The sequence below is a fragment of the Oncorhynchus keta genome, chromosome 26 (genome assembly GCF_023373465.1).
Source record: "Oncorhynchus keta strain PuntledgeMale-10-30-2019 chromosome 26, Oket_V2, whole genome shotgun sequence".
In the NCBI taxonomy this organism is placed as follows: Eukaryota; Metazoa; Chordata; class Actinopteri; order Salmoniformes; family Salmonidae; genus Oncorhynchus; species Oncorhynchus keta.
The window spans coordinates 1,994,968-2,015,079 of NC_068446.1; the positions used below are offsets into that span (position 1 = coordinate 1,994,968).

At 47.2% G+C, this 20,112-nt stretch overlaps 1 protein-coding gene across 9 annotated transcripts in view; it reads left to right on the forward strand.

Moving 5' to 3' along the window:
* The window catches only part of LOC118358607 (exocyst complex component 2), a 104,741-nt gene that overhangs the window by 42,368 nt on the left and 42,261 nt on the right, over positions 1 to 20,112 (forward strand). For all 9 annotated transcript variants that reach the window (XR_008079888.1, XM_052480016.1, XM_052480015.1 and 6 more), the window contains 5 exons: positions 8,991 to 9,071; positions 16,072 to 16,217; positions 16,864 to 16,945; positions 17,025 to 17,127; positions 18,954 to 19,072. Coding sequence is in view for 8 of the 9 variants with exons in the window: in XM_052480016.1 (XP_052335976.1) it covers positions 8,991 to 9,071; positions 16,072 to 16,217; positions 16,864 to 16,945; positions 17,025 to 17,127; positions 18,954 to 19,072 (531 nt within the window). In the remaining variant the exon portion in view is untranslated. The remainder of the gene's footprint in view (positions 1 to 8,990; positions 9,072 to 16,071; positions 16,218 to 16,863; positions 16,946 to 17,024; positions 17,128 to 18,953; positions 19,073 to 20,112) is intronic.

Here is a 20,112-nt window from a genome sequence, read left to right on the forward strand (position 1 = left end):
TTTTATCCGGAGCCTGACGGGGTGTTTAGGTTAGCCGTGACGTCATAGCCACGGCAGCGAGAGTGCGTGGCAGACTGCGAGGACACACAGCTGGCAAGGGGGCACAGGGCTCTCTGCGGAGACAAGAACCAGAACCCCTCAGTGTGTGTGTGTGTGTGTGTGTGTGTGTGTGTGTGTGTGTGTGTGTGTGTGTGTGTGTGTGTGTGTGTGTAATGCATGTGCATGTGCATACTCCCACACCAGTCCTGTCCCCCTATAGATATGTCTACAGAATCAGGCCAATGCTTTTATAACTGGGTTGTTTAGACAGTACAAAGACTTATTGTAGACTTCTCTCTTCTCTACCCTATCCTTTTCAGAGCAGAGGCAGATGGCGTTCTTCTTCCATAAAACCTCTAGTCTCCCTGTTTCTGCTTATAGGCTAAAGTCTATGGTTCCTGCCCTGGCTCTCTGAATGTCCTCTACTAGACCATGGGGCCTGGTGTTTTAGCCTTGCTGTGGTGGTCCAGTGATGGTTGTGCCGATTAGGCAGCCATGATATGATGGCGTGTTTTGATATAGTGCATTCGGGAAGTATTCAGACCCCTTGACATTTTTTTTGTTATGTTACAGCCTTATTCTAAAATGTATTAAATTGTATTTTTTCCCCTCAATCTATACACAATACCCCATAATAACAAAGCAAAAACAGTTTAGAAATTTGTGCAAATAGATATATATTATTTAAATATTCAGACCCTTTACTCAGTACTTTGTTGAATCACCTTTGGTAGCAATTACAGCCTCGAGTCTTCTTGGGTATGACGCTACAAGCTTGGCACACCTGTATTTGGGGAGTTTCTCCCATTCTTCTCTGCAGATCCTCTCAAGCTCTGTCAGGTTGGTTGGGGAGCATCTCTGCACAGCTATTTTTAGGTCTCTCCAGAGATGTTTGATTTGGTTCAAGTCCGGGCTCTGGATGCGCCACTCATGCACATTCAGAGACTTGTCCCGAAGCCACTCCTGCTTTGTCTTGGCTGTGTGCTTAGAGTCGTCGTCCTGTTGGAAGGTGAACTTTCGCCCCATTCTTAAGAGCAGGTTTTCATCAAGGATCTCTGTACGGCCGCTGAAAAACATCTCCACAGCATGATTCTGCCACCACCATGCTTCACGGTAGGGATTGTGCCAGGTTTCCTCCAGACATGACGTTTGGCATTCAGACCAAAGAGTTCGATCTTGGTTTCATCAAACCAGAGAATCTTGTTTCTCATGGTCAGAGTCCTTTAACTTGTTATGGCTGGGGGCAGTATTGAGTAGCTTGGATGAATAAGGTGCCCAGAGTAAACTGTCTAATATATGCATATGATTAGTAGATTTGGATAGAAAACACTCTGAAGTTTCTAAAACTGTTTGAATGATGTCTATGAGTATAACAGAACTCATATGGCAGGCAAAAACCTGAGAAAAAATCAAACCAGAAAGTGGGAAATCTGAGGTTTGTAGTTTTTCAACTATTTGCCTATTGAATACAAGTTTCTATGGGGTCATATTGCACTTCCTAAGGCTTCCACTAGAGTTCAACAGTGTATTTAACAAAGTTTAACTAGGGGTAGTGTATGCCCATGGGCGACTTGTCTTGGTTCCCCCTTTTCCCACCAGCAAACAAACAAACACCATAACCAAAACAATACTCACAGGTGAGGACAAAGTGCTATGGAGGAGCTCAAAACGAAAGAGAGGTGAATACACAAAGACAGTGAAACAGAGAGCTCTACAGACATGCCATTTACAGAGCAAACAACTGATGGGGTTTTAAACAAAGGGAAAGGAACTGTGATTGGGTAGGAAACAGGAGGAGGTGTGTCTTCTGATTGATGATTGGTGACTGAATGGGGAGTGATGATTTTCACCTGTGAGGGGAGAAGGAGAGAAAAAACACACACACACACACACACACACACACACACACACACACACACACACACACACACACACACAGGATACTTGTATCCGTTACAATTATTATTGAAGATTCGTGTTAAAAACCTCCTAAAGATTGATTCTATACATCGTTTGACATGTTTCTATGGACTGTAACGGAACTTTTTGACTTTTCTTCTGCACCTAGTGAACGCGCGTCATGTATTTGGATTACTGGGCTAAACGCACAAACTAAAAGGAGGTATTTGGACATAAAGATTAACTTTATCGAACAAAACAAACATGTATTGTGGAACTGGGATTCCTGGGAGTGCATTCTGATGAAGATCATCAAAGGAATATTTATAATGCTATTTATTTTAATTTTATTTATTATTATTGAATTTGACCCATTTTTCTCCCCAATGTTGTGGTATCCAATTGTTAGTAGCTACTATCTTGTCTCATCGCTACAGCTCCCGTATGGGCTCAGGAGAGACGAAGGTTGAAAGTCATTCGATATACAACCCAACCAAGCCGCACTGCTTCTTAACGCGGCACGCATCCAACCCGGAAGCCAGCCGCACCAATGTGTCAGAAGAAACACTGTGCACCTGGCAACTTTGGTTAGCGCGCACTGCGCCCGTCCAGCCACAGGAGTCGTTGGTGCCCGATGAGACAAGGAAATCCCTACCGGCCAAATCCTCCCTAGCCCGGACGACGCTAGGCCAATTGTGCGTCGCCCCACGGACCTCCCCGTCGTGGCCGGTTACGACAGAGCCTGGTCGCGAACCCAGAGTCTCTGATGGCATAGCTGGCGCTGCAGTACAGCGCCCTTAACCACTGCGCCACCCGGGAGGCGCTATAATGCTATTTCTGACTTCTGTTGACTACACAACATGGCGGATATCTGTTTGGGTTGTTTTGGTCTCGGAGCGCTGTACTCAGATTATTGCATGGTGTGCTTTATTATGTGTATTTCTGTAAATTGACGTGGCTCTCTGCAAAATCACCGGATATTTTGGAATGACTGTCAACTCCCTGACCAAGGCCCTTCTCCTGCCCCTCAGTCTGGCCGGGAGACAAGCTCTAGGAAGAGTCTTTGTCACGCCTGCTCCCACTCCCTCTCTCAGGTGCTCGAGGGCCCATAATTACGCACACCTGTCACCATTGTTACACACATCAGCGCTTCATTGGACTCACCTGGACTCACCTATTACCTTATTGATTGTCTCCCCTATATCTGTCACTTCCTCAGTTTCTTCCCCGTGTCGACATGAATGTTTTGTTCCCATTGTCCAGACGCTGTCCGTGTTTTGTTTCATGTCCATTATTTAAATATTCACTCCCTGTACTTGCTTCTCGTCTCCCAGCGTCTGTCCTCACAGAATGCAAACTCCAATATTGGAAGCATCTGGGAGTTTTTTTTGTTTTTTTCGTTGGGGTTTGTGACGTCGGGTCCGGGTGCCGCTGCCGAAGGAACCAGGGGTGCCTCAGCTGTCTCGTCGGGCTTCCATGCCTTAGCTGGCTCGAGTGGTTTTCTTGCTTCGGTTGGCTCGGCAGTCTCCCATCCCACGTCATGCCTCAGCCAGCTTCCCCGTGTCTGTGTTAATGTCGTTCTTTTCCCCTTGTCCAGACGCTCTTTTTGTTTCATTTCCGTTATTTATTAAATATTCACTCTTTTGTTTCATGTCCATTATTTAAATATTCACTCCCTGTACTTGCTTCTCGTCTCCCAGCGTCTGTTCTCAGTCTTGGTGGTTCCATACTTCTTCCATTTAGGAATGATGGAGGCCACTATGTTCTTGGGGACCTTCAACGCTGCAGAATGATGGAGGCCACTGTGTTCTTGGGGACCTTCAACGCTGCAGAATGATGGAGGCCACTGTGTTCTTGGGGACCTTCAACGCTGCAGAATGATGGAGGCCACTATGTTCTTGGGGACCTTCGTTGCTCCAGACATTTTTTGGTACCATTCTCCAGATCTGAGCCTCGATACAATCCTGTCTCAGAGCTCTACAGACAATTATTTCGGCATCATGGCTTGGTTTTTGCATGCACTGTCAACTGTGGGACCTTATATAGACAGGTGTGTGTGTGTGCCTTTCCAAATCATTACCAGAGGTGAACTCCAATCAAATTATAGAAACATCTTCAGGATGATCAATAAAAACAGGATGCACCTGAGCTTAATTTTGAGTCTCATAGCAAAGGGTCTGAATACTTATGTAAATAATGTATTTCTGTTTTTTTATTTGTAATACATTTGCAAACATTTTAAAAACCTGTTTTTGCTTTGTCATTATGGGGTATTGTGTGTAGATTGATGAGGGGCAAAAAAATGTATTTAATCCATTTTAGAATAAGACTGTAATGTTACAAAATGTGGAAAAGGTCAAGGGGTCTGAATACTTTCCAAATACCTCAGCCTCTCTCTGCCTCCAGCCTCCCATCTGTCAGAAGGAACATATCCACGTTTATTTACAGAACTGTCTCCCCTCCTTCTCTTTTTCCTTCCCTCCTCCCTCTCTTTCCCTTGTCAATTTCTCTCATCTCGTCCGCTCGCCCTCCCCCCTTTCGACCCTCTCTCCCCCTCTTCCGTCCTCTGTCCCTCCTCTCCCCCTCTGTTCTATCAATAAACCCACACTGCCCCTCTCAGCACCCAGCTGCCGAACTACAGCCACAATTTATTTGTTCATGTGAGCAGCCCTGTCGCGCTCGCTCGCTCGCTCTCTCTCTCTCCCCCTCACTTATTTCTCTCTCTGCCTACCCTACTCTCTCCCTCTCTGACATGAATCTCTTTCTGGTCCACGTGTTCAGATCTATTCTGACCTCTCCTCTCCTCTAGCTCCGTTTCCTCTCGTCCTCTCACCTTTTTACATCCTCTTCTTCCACTTCTCCTTGCCTCACCCAGCACTATGTCCTACTCGGTGTTGATATTGGAATGTGAACCCTACAGATCTTTCTTTCTTCATTAGTCTTGTACAGTCAACCTGACACTAGCAGCATCCCTCTCGGCAGTAGAAAAAGTGCTCTCCAGTCTTTCAGCTCTCCTCACCCAAATATTATTCCTCCAACTGATATAACATTAGAATTTGCACATTTCCTCCGGACTCTGTCTTTGGGTGCAGAGTGTGTACTGTCTATGCTCCATTTGGACCCCCTAGAATAGAGTAGTTTCCAGTTGGGGTCCCCAAAACAGCTTTGATAGTAGAGAAAATAGTCATTTGGAGTGGGTTTTGGGTGGTACTGCTGATTTGGTCAAGCCAGGTCAGGTGTATTGATGCGGTATAGTTCTTGTGGTGACCGGGTCAGGTCAGTGGTTGGCGTGGGAAAGCTTGAGAGGGAGGTGTGGTCAGAGTCTGACAGAAGTGTCTGTAGATGGAGGGTCACGCAGGTTACCTCCCATCTACCACTGGGGCAGAGAGGCTGTTTATTGTTTTACCTTTGGTTCCTTAAATTGAACATGTTCCAGAATCTCAGAATTAAGCATGTTGGATTGAGCAGCAGAGGCACTCGGTCTGATTTGTTGTTATAGAACACACAGAGATCTTAAAATAACTGTTTTGTCTTTTTCTTGTTGCGTATTTCTCTATCCCCGATTTATGTGCCTCTTCTTAATTCAGCTATTTTTCAGTGTTAATTTTTTAAATGTATTTTTTTAATTTAACCTTTGTTTCGAGTGGGAGTCATGCTGATACAAAGCTCTCTTTCTCAGATGAACCCTGCATACACATCAATAGCAGGCCTGTCAAAGTTAATGCGTCAATGGGTGACATTGTTTTTGTGCGTCTTTGCACTCAGTCTTGGCGGCGCTGTCCGACTCTATTGTGGTGCTTAAACATCCACTATGCACTCAGCTTTGACCAACAATTTTCAAGGAAAACTTACAGAAAGTTCAACCATAAACACATTCCTAGGCATTTCTATAGATGACAGCAAAAAAAACTGAATTGGCACAGCATTAGCTAGCTAGTTATGCTAATGTTAGCTAGCTAGCTAGCCAAAATAATGTTTACAATGCCATGGCTGAATTAGTCTTCATTCAACTAACTTAATCAACAAACGACATCATACCTAAAAACACTTTCATTCTAAATGACAGCTATAATATTCTTCTGCATTTGGATATTTATGCAAACCTGGAGATTCCACCAACTGGGTGTAGATCTCATCATAGGCTACTTTGCTTTGGTCCATTTGGTTGGGTTGTGTCCCCAGTTAGTCTCTGGAAATTTGAAAGGCCAAATAACTACAAGACCGTTAAAGAGTAGGAAAAGACAGGAAGTAGCTACGACACATCTCAGACAAGCAAATTAGATTAATTTCTCTCGCTAACATCAGCTAACCGGCGGAAAAGCTATGGGGAAACAAACCGTGACGTAAGTATAAGTGTTAGCAGATCGGGTAATAAATTAATGGCAGAATAAGTGGTCCTTCTGTAGCTCAGTTGGTAGAGCATGGCGCTTGTAACGCCAGGGTAGTGGGTTCGATCCCCGGGACCACCCATACGTAGAATGTATGCACACATGACTGTAAGTCGCTTTGGATAAAAGCGTCGGCTAAATGGCATATATTATTATTATTATTATTTGTTGTTGTGACAGCCAAGAATTTTAATAACGACAAGTGATGCTGCTGAAAAAGTGTCAGTAGTTTGTTTAGGATGACGCCAAAGTTAGGCTAATTACATGGGAGTAACGGGAGTACCCTACTCGCGTGTGTGGTCACGTGAAGCCACGCCTCGCCGTATGTACCTTTTCTTATTTTGACGTTGTGTGAGTAGTGCATGTTGAAGAACATGGAGAAGTAGAAGCTCGATCTAATAGCTGTATGATATTTACATGAACTCAGACCTGGCTAATCTGTGGAATTCATGACATTGTTGGACAGGTTTAAAAGCTGTTTGTTCTTTGTAGCCATAGAGACGGTTATTTTTGTTTTCCATATAGTCGACCCTCCAATTAGAAAATGGGAGAACGTGTGTGTGTGTGTGTGGTTTAGAATTTACCATAGCAACAAAGTCATATCAGCATATCGATTGCGCAACCAGGGCTGGTAAAACCCTGGATCATTGTTATTCTAACTTCCGCAACGCATATAAGGCCCTCCCCCGCCCTCCTTTCAGAAAAGCTGACCACGACTCCATTTTGTTGCTCCCTGCCTATAGACCGAGACTAAAACAGGAAGCTACCGTGCTCAGGTCTGTTCAACGCTGGTCCGACCAATCTGATTCAAAGCTTCAAGACTGCTTCGATCACGTGGATTGGGATATGTTCCGCGTTGCGTCAAACAACAACATCGACGAATACGCTGATTCGGTGAGCGAGTTTATTAGCAAGTGCTTTGTCATACCCACAGCAACTATTAAAACATTCCCAAACCAGAAACCGTGGATTGATGGCAGCATTCGCGCGAAACTGAAAGAGCAAACTACTGCTTTTAACAAGGGCAAGGTGACCGAAAACATGACAGAAATTCAAACAGTGTAGCTATTCCCTCCGCAAGGCAATCAAACAAAGTAGAGTCGCAATTCAACACCTCAGACACGAGGTATGTGACAGGGTCTACAGTCAATCACGGATTACAAAAAGAAAACCAGCCCCGTCACGGACCAGGATGTCTTGCTCCCAGACAGACTAAACAATGTCTTTACTCGCTTTGAGGACAACAACCCTGGGTCTCGACCCCGCTCTGTGCAACTGGGTACTGGACTTCCTGACGTGCCGCCCCCAGGTGGTGAGGGTAGGTAACAACATCTCCACCCAGCTGATTCTCAACACTGGGGCCCCACAAGGGTGAGTTCTAAGTCCTCTCCTGTACTCCCTGTTCACCCACGACTGCGTGGCCATGCACGCCTCCAACTCAATCATCAAGTTTGCAGATGACACTGCAGTGGTAGGCTTGATTACCAACAACAACAAGACAGTCTACAGGGAGGAGGTGAGGGCCCTTGGAGTGTGGTGTCAGGAAAATAACCTCACACTCAACGTCAACAAAGCAAAGGAGATGTTCATGGACTTCAGGAAACAGCCGAGGGAGCACTCCCCTATCCACATCGACGGGACAGTAGTGGAGAGGGTAGTACGTTTTTTAAAGTTCCTCGGCGTACACATCACGGACAAACTGAAATGGTCCACCCCCACCGACAGCGTGGTGAAGAAGGCGCAGCAGTGCCTCTTCAACCTCAGGAGGCTGAAGAAATTCAGCTTCTCACCAAAAGCACTCACAAACCTCTACAGATGCACAATCGAGAGCATCCTGTCGGGCTGTATCACTGCCTGGTACGGTAACTGCTCCGCCCACAACTGTAAGGCTCTCCAGAGGGTAGTGAGGTCTGCACAACGCATCACCGGGGGCAAACTAACTGCCCTGCCCTGAAAAACGGCTTCTAGCTCAAGGCCATCAGACTGTTAAACAGCCATCACTAACATTGAGTGGCTGCTGCCAACATACTGACTCAACTCCAGCCACTTTAATAATGGAAAAATGGATGTAAAAAATGTATCACTAGCCACTTTAAACAATGCCACTTATATATGTTTACATACTCTACATTACTCTTCTCATCTCATATGTATATACTGTACTCGATACCATCTACTGCATCTTGTTTACATACCCTACATTACTCATCTCATATGTATATACTGTACTCGATACCATCTACTGCATCTTGCCTATGCCGTTCTGTAACCATCTGTCATTCATATATTGTGTGTATTGGATTTATATGTGTGTCTGGCCCAACGCTCTTATCCGCCACCCTGCCACCCCTATTCCACATGTAAGATGCAAAGAAATGAAAAGCAGATTTACCTTACTCAGAGATCTCCAGAGTCCCTGAGACAAGGTCTGGTATCTCCTATGTCTATAAGTTTAACAATGAACTAAGGTACGTTGGAAGTTAATGCATGCAGGGCTTTATATATAAAAACATTTAAAAAAGAAGAGCTTTATATAAAAAAAATAAAAAAAAGAAGAGTGCATTGTATCGATTTATGAGATTTCTAAGCCTACTTTGATTGAACTGAGCTGTTATCATCACAATCTTTCACATAATTGAATAAAACTGTATTGTTCTGTTGCAGCTATACACCAGAGGTTGGAGTCAGACGGGACAGAGAGGGTGGAAGGCTCCATGACACAACGCCTGGAGAATGTTCTCAACAGTAAGCATCTTTTATCCATCTATACAGCTATCTGTTCATCCATCCATCCATGTACGAATGATCATCTATCAACCCATCCATCTGCATTTCTCCATCTTTCTACTTCTTGCTATTATCATGTAGTGTGAGCTGAGCACAGTCAGTCATCACAGGTGCCATTGGTTAATATCCTCTTTCTGTCTTTATTGGAAGTTCAATTACTAGGACGTCTCTTTACAAGCTCTCACACACATACCACACCGCGTGTGTTTGTTCTCCCCTGTCTGGAGAGTAGATCTCATACACACACCACGCTGTGTGTGTTTGTTCTTCCCTGTCTGGAGAGTAGATCTCATACACACACCACGCTGTGTGTGTTTGTTCTTCCCTGTCTGGAGAGTAGATCTCATACACACACCACGCTGTGTGTGTTTGTTCTCCCCTGTCTGGAGAGTAGATCTCATACACACACCACGCTGTGTGTGTTTGTTCTCCCCTGTCTGGAGAGTAGATCTTCCAGCCGGATCCTCTGTCTGCCCCTCATCTCCTACATGATAATGCATTTCCTATCATGGAGGGTCAGTAAAGGAAAAGGTCCTTTCCTCAGGGTTGAAGGTTAATAAACCTCCCGGCTGGACGCTGCTTTCATCCCCACAGCGCCTCGACCCAAGACCCCTGTCTTTTTCCCATACACCCCCTTAACCTCCACCCCACCCGCCCATCAAACCCTCAACCCATCAGCTAATCACAAACAGCCCCTCGAAATATCAAACACATGACGTCTCGTCAGTCAGAGCATAGAGTCGGGAGCAAAGTGTTTTAAATCTCTATTTTTTTCCTTTCGAGATTTGGGTTTGGCGGGAGCAGGTGAGGAGTCTTTTTTTTTCTGATTTAAATTCATTTTAGCGAGTCCTTGTTTTTTTCTTTTTTCGCCTCCACTTCCGAGGCCACCCAAGAAGCCGGAGAGTACCCAGAGAGAAAAGGAGGGACTAGAGTAAGAGAGAGGTGTCACACTCCTTGACTCTTTTTCCACCCCTCTAAGTTCAGATAATATAACACACATGCCATCACCACAGAGGAAAACCAGGTTCTTAATGTCTGAGAGATGTATTAATGGTGAAATAATACAAAAATATAACCTTAACTTTTTCTTGATGTCTGTAGTACTCACCCTCACTCTCTATCTTCTCCCTGTATTCCCCTCCCCTCTTCTCTCTATCTTCTCCCTGTATTCCCCTCCCCTCTTCTCTCTATCTTCTCCCTGTATTCCCCTCCCCTCTTCTCTCTATCTTCTCCCTGTATTCCCCTCCCCTCTTCTCTCTATCTTCTCCCTCTATTCCCCTCCCCTCTTCTCCCTGTATTCCCTCCCCTCTTCTCTCTATCTTCTCCCTGTATTCCCCTCCCCTCTTCTCTCTATCTTCTCCCTCTATTCCTTCCCCTCCCCTCTTCTCTCTATCTTCTCCCTCTATTCCCTCCCATCTTCTCTCTATCTTCTCCCTGTATTCCCCTCCCCTCTTCTCTCTATCTTCTCCCTCTATTCCCTCCCTCTTCTCTCTATCTTCTCCTCTATTCCCCTCCCCTCTTCTCTCTATCTTCTCCCTCTATTCCCTCCCCTCTTCTCTCTATCTTCTCCCTCTATTCCCCCCCTCTTCTCTCTATCTTCTCCCTCTATTCCCTCTTCTCTCTATCTTCTCCCTCTATTCCCCTCTTCTCTCTATCTTCTCCCTCTATTCCCTCTTCTCTCTATCTTCTCCCTCTATTCCCCTCTTCTCTCTATCTTCTCCCTGTATTCCCCTCCCCTCTTCTCTCTATCTTCTCCCTGTATTCCCCTCCCCTCTTCTCTCTATCTTCTCCCTGTATTCCCTCCCCCTTCTCTCTATCTTCTCCCTGTATTCCCCTCCCCTTCTTCTCTCTATCTTCTCCCTGTATTCCCCTCCCCTCTTCTCTCTATCTTCTCCCTGTATTCCCCTCCCCTCTTCTCTCTATCTTCTCCCTGTATTCCCCTCCCATCTTCTCTCTATCTTCTCCCTGTATTCCCCTCCCCTCTTCTCTCTATCTTCTCCCTGTATTCCCCTCCCCTCTTCTCTCTATCTTCTCCCTGTATTCCCCTCCCCTCTTCTCTCTATCTTCTCCCTGTATTCCCTCCCCTCTTCTCTCTATCTTCTCCCTCTATTCCCCTCTTCTCTCTATCTTCTCCCTCTATTCCCCTCCCCTCTTCTCTCTATCTTCTCCCTCTATTCCCCTCCCCTCTTCTCTCTATCTTCTCCCTCTATTCCCCTCCCCTCTTCTCTCTATCTTCTCCCTCTATTCCCCTCCCCTCTTCTCTCTATCTTCTCCTCTATTCCCCCCCCTCTTCTCCCTCTATCTTCTCCCTGTATTCTTCTCTCTATCTTCTCCCTCTATTCCCCCTGTATTCTTCTCTCTATCTTCTCCCTCTATTCCCCCTGTATTCTTCTCTCTATCTTCTCCCTCTATTCCCCTCCCCTCTTCTCTCTATCTTCTCCCTCTATTCCCCTCCCCTCTTCTCTCTATCTTCTCCCCTCTATTCCCCTCCCTCTTCTCTCTATCTTCTCCCTCTATTCCCTCCCCTCTTCTCTCTATCTTCTCCCTCTATTCCCCTCCCCTCTTCTCTCTATCTTCTCCCTCTATTCCTTCCCCTCCCCTCTTCTCTCTATCTTCTCCCTCTATTCCCTCCCCTCCCCTCTTCTCTCTATCTTCTCCCTCTATTCCCTCCCCTCCCCTCTTCTCTCTATCTTCTCCCTGTATTCCCTCCCCTCCCCTCTTCTCTCTATCTTCTCCCTGTATTCCCTCCCCTCTTCTCTCTATCTTCTCCCTGTATTCCCTCCCTCTTCTCTCTATCTTCTCCTGTATTCCCTCCCCTCTTCTCTCTATCTTCTCCTGTATTCCCTCCCCTCTTCTCTCTATCTTCTCCCTGTATTCCCTCCCCTCCCCTCTTCTCTCTATCTTCTCCCTGTATTCCCCTCCCCTCTTCTCTCTATCTTCTCCCTGTATTCCCTCCCCTCCCCTCTTCTCTCTATCTTCTCCTGTATTCCCTCCCCTCCCTCTTCTCTCTATCTTCTCCTGTATTCCCTCCCCTCCCCTCTTCTCTCTATCTTCTCCTGTATTCCCTCCCCTCCCCTCTTCTCTCTATCTTCTCCCTGTATTCCCTCCCCTCCCTCTTCTCTCTATCTTCTCCCTGTATTCCCTCCCCTCCCTCTTCTCTCTATCTTCTCCTGTATTCCCTCCCCTCCCCTCTTCTCTCTATCTTCTCCCTGTATTCCCTCCCCTCCCCTCTTCTCTCTATCTTCTCCTGTATTCCCTCCCCTCCCCTCTTCTCTCTATCTTCTCCCTGTATTCCCTCCCTCCCCTCTTCTCTCTATCTTCTCCCTGTATTCCCTCCCTCCCTCTTCTCTCTATCTTCTCCTGTATTCCCTCCTCCCCTCTTCTCTCTATCTTCTCCCTGTATTCCCTCCCTCCCCTCTTCTCTCTATCTTCTCCCTGTATTCCCTCCCCTCCCCTCTTCTCTCTATCTTCCCTGTATTCCCTCCCCTCCCCTCTTCTCTCTATCTTATCCCTGTATTCCCTCCCCTCCCCTCTTCTCTCTATCTTATCCCTGTATTCCCTCCTCCCCTCTTCTCTCTATCTTATCCCTGTATTCCCTCCTCCTCTTCTCTCTATCTTATCCCTGTATTCCCTCCCCTCCCTCTTCTCTCTATCTTATCCCTGTATTCCCTCCCCTCCCTCTTCTCTCTATCTTATCCCTGTATTCCCTCCCTCCCCTCTTCTCTCTATCTTATCCCTGTATTCCTCCCCTCCCCTCTTCTCTCTATCTTATCCCTGTATTCCCTCCCTCCCTCTTCTCTCTATCTTATCCCTGTATTCCCTCCCCTCCCCTCTTCTCTCTATCTTATCCCTGTATTCCTCCCCTCCCCTCTTCTCTCTATCTTATCCCTGTATTCCTCCCCTCCCCTCTTCTCTCTATCTTATCCCTGTATTCCTCCCTCCCCTCTTCTCTCTATCTTATCCCTGTATTCCCTCCCCTCCCCTCTTCTCTCTATCTTATCCCTGTATTCCCTCCCCTCCCTCTTCTCTCTATCTTATCCTGTATTCCCTCCCTCCCCTCTTCTCTCTATCTTATCCCTGTATTCCCTCCCCTCCCTCTTCTCTCTATCTTATCCCTGTATTCCTCCCTCCCTCTTCTCTCTATCTTCTCCCTGTATTCCCCTCCCTCTTCTCTCTATCTTCTCCCTGTATTCCCTCCCTCCCCTCTTCTCTCTATCTTCTCCCTGTATTCCCTCCCCTCCCCTCTTCTCTCTATCTTCTCCTGTATTCCTCCCCTCCCTCTTCTCTCTATCTTCTCCTGTATTCCCTCCCCCCCTCTTCTCTCTATCTTCTCCTGTATTCCCTCCCCTCCCCTCTTCTCTCTATCTTCTCCCTGTATTCCCTCCCCCTCCCCTCTTCTCTCTATCTTCTCCTGTATTCCCTCCCCTCCCCTCTTCTCTCTATCTTCTCCTGTATTCCCTCCTCCCCTCTTCTCTCTATCTTCTCCTGTATTCCCCCCTCCCTCTTCTCTCTATCTTCTCCCTGTATTCCTCCCTCCCCTCTTCTCTCTATCTTCTCCCTGTATTCCTCCTCCCTCTTCTCTCTATCTTCTCCTGTATTCCCCCCTCCCCTCTTCTCTCTTATCTTCTCCCTGTATTCCCTCCCTCCCCTCTTCTCTCTTATCTTCTCCCTGTATTCCTCCCCTCCCTCTTCTCTCTTATCTTCTCCCTGTATTCCCTCCTCCCTCTTCTCTCTTATCTTCTCCCTGTATTCCCTCCCCTCCCCTCTTCTCTCTTATCTTCTCCTGTATTCCTCCCTCCCCTCTTCTCTCTATCTTCTCCTGTATTCCCTCCCCTCCCCTCTTCTCTCTATCTTCTCCCTGTATTCCCTCCTCCCCTCTTCTCTCTATCTTCTCCTGTATTCCCTCCTCCCCTCTTCTCTCTATCTTCTCCCTGTATTCCCCTCCCCTCCCTCTTCTCTCTATCTTCTCCCTCTATTCCCTCCCCTCCCCTCTTCTCTATCTTCTCCTGTATTCCCTCCCTCCCCTCTTCTCTCTATCTTCTCCCTGTATTCCCTCCCCTCCCTCTTCTCTATCTTCTCCTGTATTCCCTCCTCCCCTCTTCTCTCTATCTTCTCCCTGTATTCCCTCCCCTCCCCTCTTCTCTCTATCTTCTCCTGTATTCCCTCCCCTCCCCTCTTCTCTCTATCTTCTCCTGTATTCCCTCCTCCCTCTTCTCTCTATCTTCTCCTGTATTCCTCCCCTCCCTCTTCTCTCTATCTTCTCCCTGTATTCCCTCCCTCCCCTCTTCTCTCTATCTTCTCCCTGTATTCCCTCCTCCCCTCTTCTCTCTATCTTCTCCTGTATTCCCTCCTCCCCTCTTCTCTCTATCTTCTCCCTGTATTCCCTCCCTCCTCTTCTCTCTATCTTCTCCTGTATTCCTCCCTCCCCCTCTTCTCTCTATCTTCTCCTGTATTCCCTCCCCCCCTCTTCTCTCTATCTTCTCCCTGTATTCCCTCCTCCTCTTCTCTCTATCTTCTCCCTGTATTCCTGTCCCCTCCCCCCTCTTCTCTCTATCTTCTCCTGTATTCCCTCCTCCCCTCTTCTCTCTATCTTCTCCTGTATTCCTCCTCCCTCTTCTCTCTATCTTCTCCCTGTATTTCCCTCCCTCCCTCTTCTCTCTATCTTCTCCCTGTCTTCCCTCCTCCCCTCTTCTCTCTATCTTCTCCCTGTATTCCCTCCCCCTCTTCTCTCTATCTTCTCCCTGTATTCCCTCCCCTCTTCTCTCTTATCTTCTCCTGTATTCCCTCCCCTCCCCTCTTCTCTCTTATCTTCTCCTGTATTCCCTCCCCTCCCCTCTTCTCTCTATCTTCTCCCTGTATTCCCTCCCTCCCCTCTTCTCTCTATCTTCTCCCTGTATTCCTCCCCTCCCCTCTTCTCTCTATCTTCTCCCTGTATTCCCTCCTCCCCTCTTCTCTCTATCTTCTCCCTGTATTCCCTCCCCTCCCCCTCTTCTCTCTATCTTCTCCTGTATTCCCCCCTCCCCTCTTCTCTCTATCTTCTCCCTGTATTCCCTCCCCTCCCTCTTCTCTCTATCTTCTCCCTGTATTCCCTCCCCTCCCCTCTTCTCTCTATCTTCTCCTGTATTCCCTCCCCTCCCTCTTCTCTCTATCTTCTCCCTGTATTCCCTCCCCTCCCTCTTCTCTCTATCTTCTCCTGTATTCCTCCCCTCCCCTCTTCTCTCTATCTTCTCCTGTATTCCCTCCCCTCCCCTCTTCTCTCTATCTTCTCCTGTATTCCCTCCTCCCCCTCTTCTCTCTATCTTCTCCTGTATTCCTCCTCCCTCTTCTCTCTATCTTCTCCCTGTATTCCCTCCCCTCCCCTCTTCTCTCTATCTTCTCCCTGTATTCCCTCCCCTCCCCTCTTCTCTCTATCTTCTCCTGTATTCCCTCCTCCCCTTTCTCTCTATCTTCTCCCTGTATTCCCTCCTCCTCTTCTCTCTATCTTCTCCCTGTATTCCCTCCTCCCCTCTTCTCTCTATCTTCTCCTGTATTCCCTCCTCCCCTCTTCTCTCTATCTTCTCCCTGTATTCCCTCCCCTCCTCCCCTCTTCTCTCTATCTTCCCTGTATTCCCTCCTCCCCTCTTCTCTCTATCTTCTCCCTGTATCCTCCCCTCCCCTCTTCTCTCTATCTTCTCCTGTATTCCCTCCTCCCCTCTTCTCTCTATCTTCTCCCTGTATTCCCTCCCCTCCCCTCTTCTCTCTATCTTCTCCCTGTATTCCCTCCCCTCCTTCTCTCTATCTTCTCCCTGTATTCCCTCCCCTCCCCTCTTCTCTCTTCTCCCTGTATTCCCTCCCCTCCCCTCTTCTCCCTGTATTCCCTCCCCTCCCCTCTTCTCTCTATCTTCTCCCTGTATTCCCTCCCCTCCCCTCTTCTCTCTATCTTCTCCCTGTATTCCCCTCCCCACTCCCTCCACCCCAGGAGCCAGTGATACAGCAGACACTCTGTTCCAGGAGGTGTTGGGGCGGAAGGATAAAGCTGACTCGACGCGGAACGCCCTCAACGTCCTGCAGCGCTTCAAGTTCCTCTTCAACCTGCCGCTCAACATCGAACGCAACATACAGAAGGTATACACTGAGTTTCCAAAATATGAAGAACACTTTCCTAAGGTTGAGTTGCACCCTCCCTTTTGCCCTCAGGACAGTCTCAATTCATCAGGGCATGGACTCTACAAGGTGTCGAAAGCGTTCCACAGGGATGCTGGCCCATGATGACTCCAATGCTTCTGCAGCGTTGCAGTTCTTGACCCACTCAAACCAGTGCGCCTGGCACCTACTACCCCGTTCAAAGGCACCCTCTGAATGGCGCACACACCCAATCCACGTCTCAAGGCTTAAAAATCTGTTTCCTGTTTCTTTAAAAATCTTTAACCGGTTTCCTCCCCTTCATCTATACTGGTGGAAGTGAATTTAACAAGTGAGGTCAATAAGGGACCATGGCTTTCACCTGGATTCACCTGGTCAGTCTACGTCATGGAACACAAGCACAGCATGCACACCTCAACCTGTTGCTCAAACTCCAGCCCGGCATCCAGAAGGTGGTGCTAGAGAAGCTAGAATGTCAAAGTGCCATGTTCATGTCCAGTGCACTCTACACACACACGTGTCTCCACGTATGAAATAAACCCCTGTCAAATAAAATATCTATACACTTTTTTTTAAATGAAGCATTGTGATATTGCTGTCTTGATGTGTTGTATGTGTTCTTCTTCAGGGAGATTATGACGTGGTGATCAATGACTATGAGAAAGCCAAGTCTCTGTTCAGCAACACTGAGGTCTCGGTCTTTAAAAAAGGTAGGGTGAACTGAGCTTCTTGGAAGGGGGTGCTGGAAACGAGTAATGACGATGTTCTCTCCTGTCTGTCTGTGTGTAGTGTATGCCGAGGTGGAGACGAGGATCGGGGCTCTGAAGATTCTGCTCCTGGACAAGCTACTGGAGACACCTTCAACCCTGCATGACCAGAAGAGATACATAAGGTCTCACTATGTATACCCATACTGCACTGTAGAGGGTTAGATGTCACGCAGTGCAAAATTTAGTCATGTCTTTATGGTTTTAGTGTATTACATTTCCCATATTCGTTCTGTTCGCTCTTCTTACTCTCTGTCTCTGAGTCGTGGTTTGCCTCATCTTTAGGGCTGGCACGTTCATTTTATAATCGTGTGACGTTACCATGGATACGGACTCAACCGCACGTCGGCTGCAGCCATCTTCAGTGAGCTGTTTGTTCCACAAAACTCTGAAACTGCGTCCTCTCTAGACCGTTAGAATTCTGTGTTGTGGAGCAAACAGTGGACTGGAGACGGCTGCTGCCGACGTGCGGTTGAGTCCGTATCCGTGGTAACATGGACTCTTTACAACGGGATGAAACATGGTCGCTTATTGGTTTGCAACAACCCTTTTGCTGAAACAGTCTTCATTATGACGGTTATTTTATTTTCCTGACGGTCCCCCCCCCCCGTAACTACGGTGACCGCGGTCATTTGGCTGAAAATGTACTTTTTAAAATAAATCTTTCTTCATGTCTTGTTCTTTCTCCTCTCTCTCTCTCATTTTCTCTTTCTCGCTCACTTCCCTGTCTCTCTTAAATATCTGTCTCTCTCTATCCTCGTTCCTCTTTTCCCCTTGGTCTCGTTTTCATTCTCTCCCTCTTTCGCCCCCTTTCCCGACATCCTGCATAGTTGTGGTCTTGGCTGGTTTATTATTGCTCAGACTGACTCGTCAGAACGAGAGAGCGCAGCCCTAGACCACAGCAGCCATCTTTCATCCTCCCACATTACATTACATTATAGCTACATTATAGCTAGCTAGCTTTACACGCCCACCATACCCCCAGTTTACCGTACACACATTAAGAGGACGAGCAGGCTGTGTTGTGGGTGAACTAGCTGGTTAGCTGGCTGGGGGGCTGGGGTGGGGGTTGTGGAGGGTTGGCTAAACCAGACCTGGGTTTTACATAACGTTTACATACCGGTGACGCGCTTCCTGTTTCTGACTCGTCCTCTCTGTCCCAACTGACACGGGAACTTCTACAGACGTGTTAAGCCTGGCGCATTGGTACAATGTCTACAGAGACCAACCACATGTCACAGTAAAATGGTTCAATTTATGTTCTTTTAAATACTGTGCTTGATTGAACTTGCCTGGTCAAATTTAACCAATAGAATATTCCCCAAAGTGCATACCAAAACCCGCCCGTCTGGTACTCTAGGCAATGAAATGTCCAAAGTATTTGGGAAATACTGCTTGAACCCAGGTCTTGTGGGGGCATACTGTAGAGGCTGGCTGGCTAGGGGTTCAGAGGGATCTCCTGTAATGAGGAACAAATTAGTCTGGTCTGCCTGCTATGTGATGAAGCCAGCCCAGAGCCACAGTCAGTGACTCAGACTCTTTTGTGATGATCCAACAGAGTACCGAGTGCAGCTGTACAGGGAATGTACTGGGGAAGAGGACTGTGGGTATGGGATGATGATTTTGGAGAGGAAGTTAAGGTTAAGGCAAAGGCTGAGGGAGATCGAGGGCACAGGGTTTAGATTTGAACAGGTGTCCTATTGAAGTGCTGTTTCCACCCATTTCTCACCTGAGTGTGTCAGTATCACCTGTGAAGTGCTGTTTCCACCCATTTCTCACCTGAGTGTGTCAGTATCACCTGTGAAGTGCTGTTTCCACCCATTTCTCACCTGAGTGTGTCAGTATCACCTGTGAAGTGCTGTTTCCACCCATTTCTCACCTGAGTGTGTCAGTATCACCTGTGAAGTGCTGCTCACGTTTCCACCCTTAACTCTGTGTGTGTTCCTTCCAGGTACCTGTCTGACCTGCATGCATCAGGGGACCCTGCCTGGCAGTGTATCTCCGCCCAGCACAAGTGGATCCTCGGACTCATGCAGAACTGCAAGGAGGAGTTTATCAATTACCAGAGAGGTGAGTTAAACACACACACACGTTATATCTATGTATACATGCACACACACACACACACACACACACAGATTCACACACACACACACAGATTCACACAGATTCACACACACACGGAAGATGGAAAGAAAAGTCCCCCGTTTTGACATTTCAGTCAGACTGGTTAGGTTGTCATATGTCAACACGCTCCCTCCTGTCATCTCTCTCTCTCTCTCTTGGCGTTGGGTTTCAGGGCCCAACATGTTACAACACACACACACACACACACACACACACACACACACACACACACACACACACACACACACACACACACACACACACACACAGAGACACACACAGAGACACTAGGCTGCACAGATGGATTGGAACAATTAACCCCAATGAAGCTGTCTCTCTGTTAAATCAGTACCAGGAATAATGTGAAACCACCTGCTCAGGATGAACAGTACAGACACATGCACAGACACGCACACAAAATTTACATATTACCCCCCTGCTAGCGACCCCTGTTATTAAGAACACCTGCTCTTTCCATGATAGACTGACCAGTTGACCAGTTGAATCCAGGTGAAAGCTAGGACCCCTAAGTCACTTGTTAAATCCAATGTAGATGAAAGGGAGGTTAAAGAAGGACATGATTGTGTTTGTGTGCCATTCAGAGGGTGAATGGGCAAGACACAATATTTAAGTGCCTTTTGAATGGGGTATGGTAGCAGGTGCCAGACGCACCGGTTTGTGTCAAGAACTGCAATGCTGCTGGGGTTTTCACCCTCAAAAGTTTTGTGTATCAAGAATGGTCCAGCACCCAAAGGACATCCAGCCAACTTGACACAACTGTGGGAAGCATTGGAGTCAACATGGGCCAGCATCTCTATGGAACGCTTTCAACACCCTGTAGAGTCCATGTCCTGACAAATTGAGCCTGTTCTTAGGGCAAAGGGGGTGCGGTGCAACTCAATATTAGGAAGTTGCTCTTAATGTTTTGTACACTCAGTGTCTATATAAAGGTGTGCATAGACAATATGGGCATTATTGTTCTA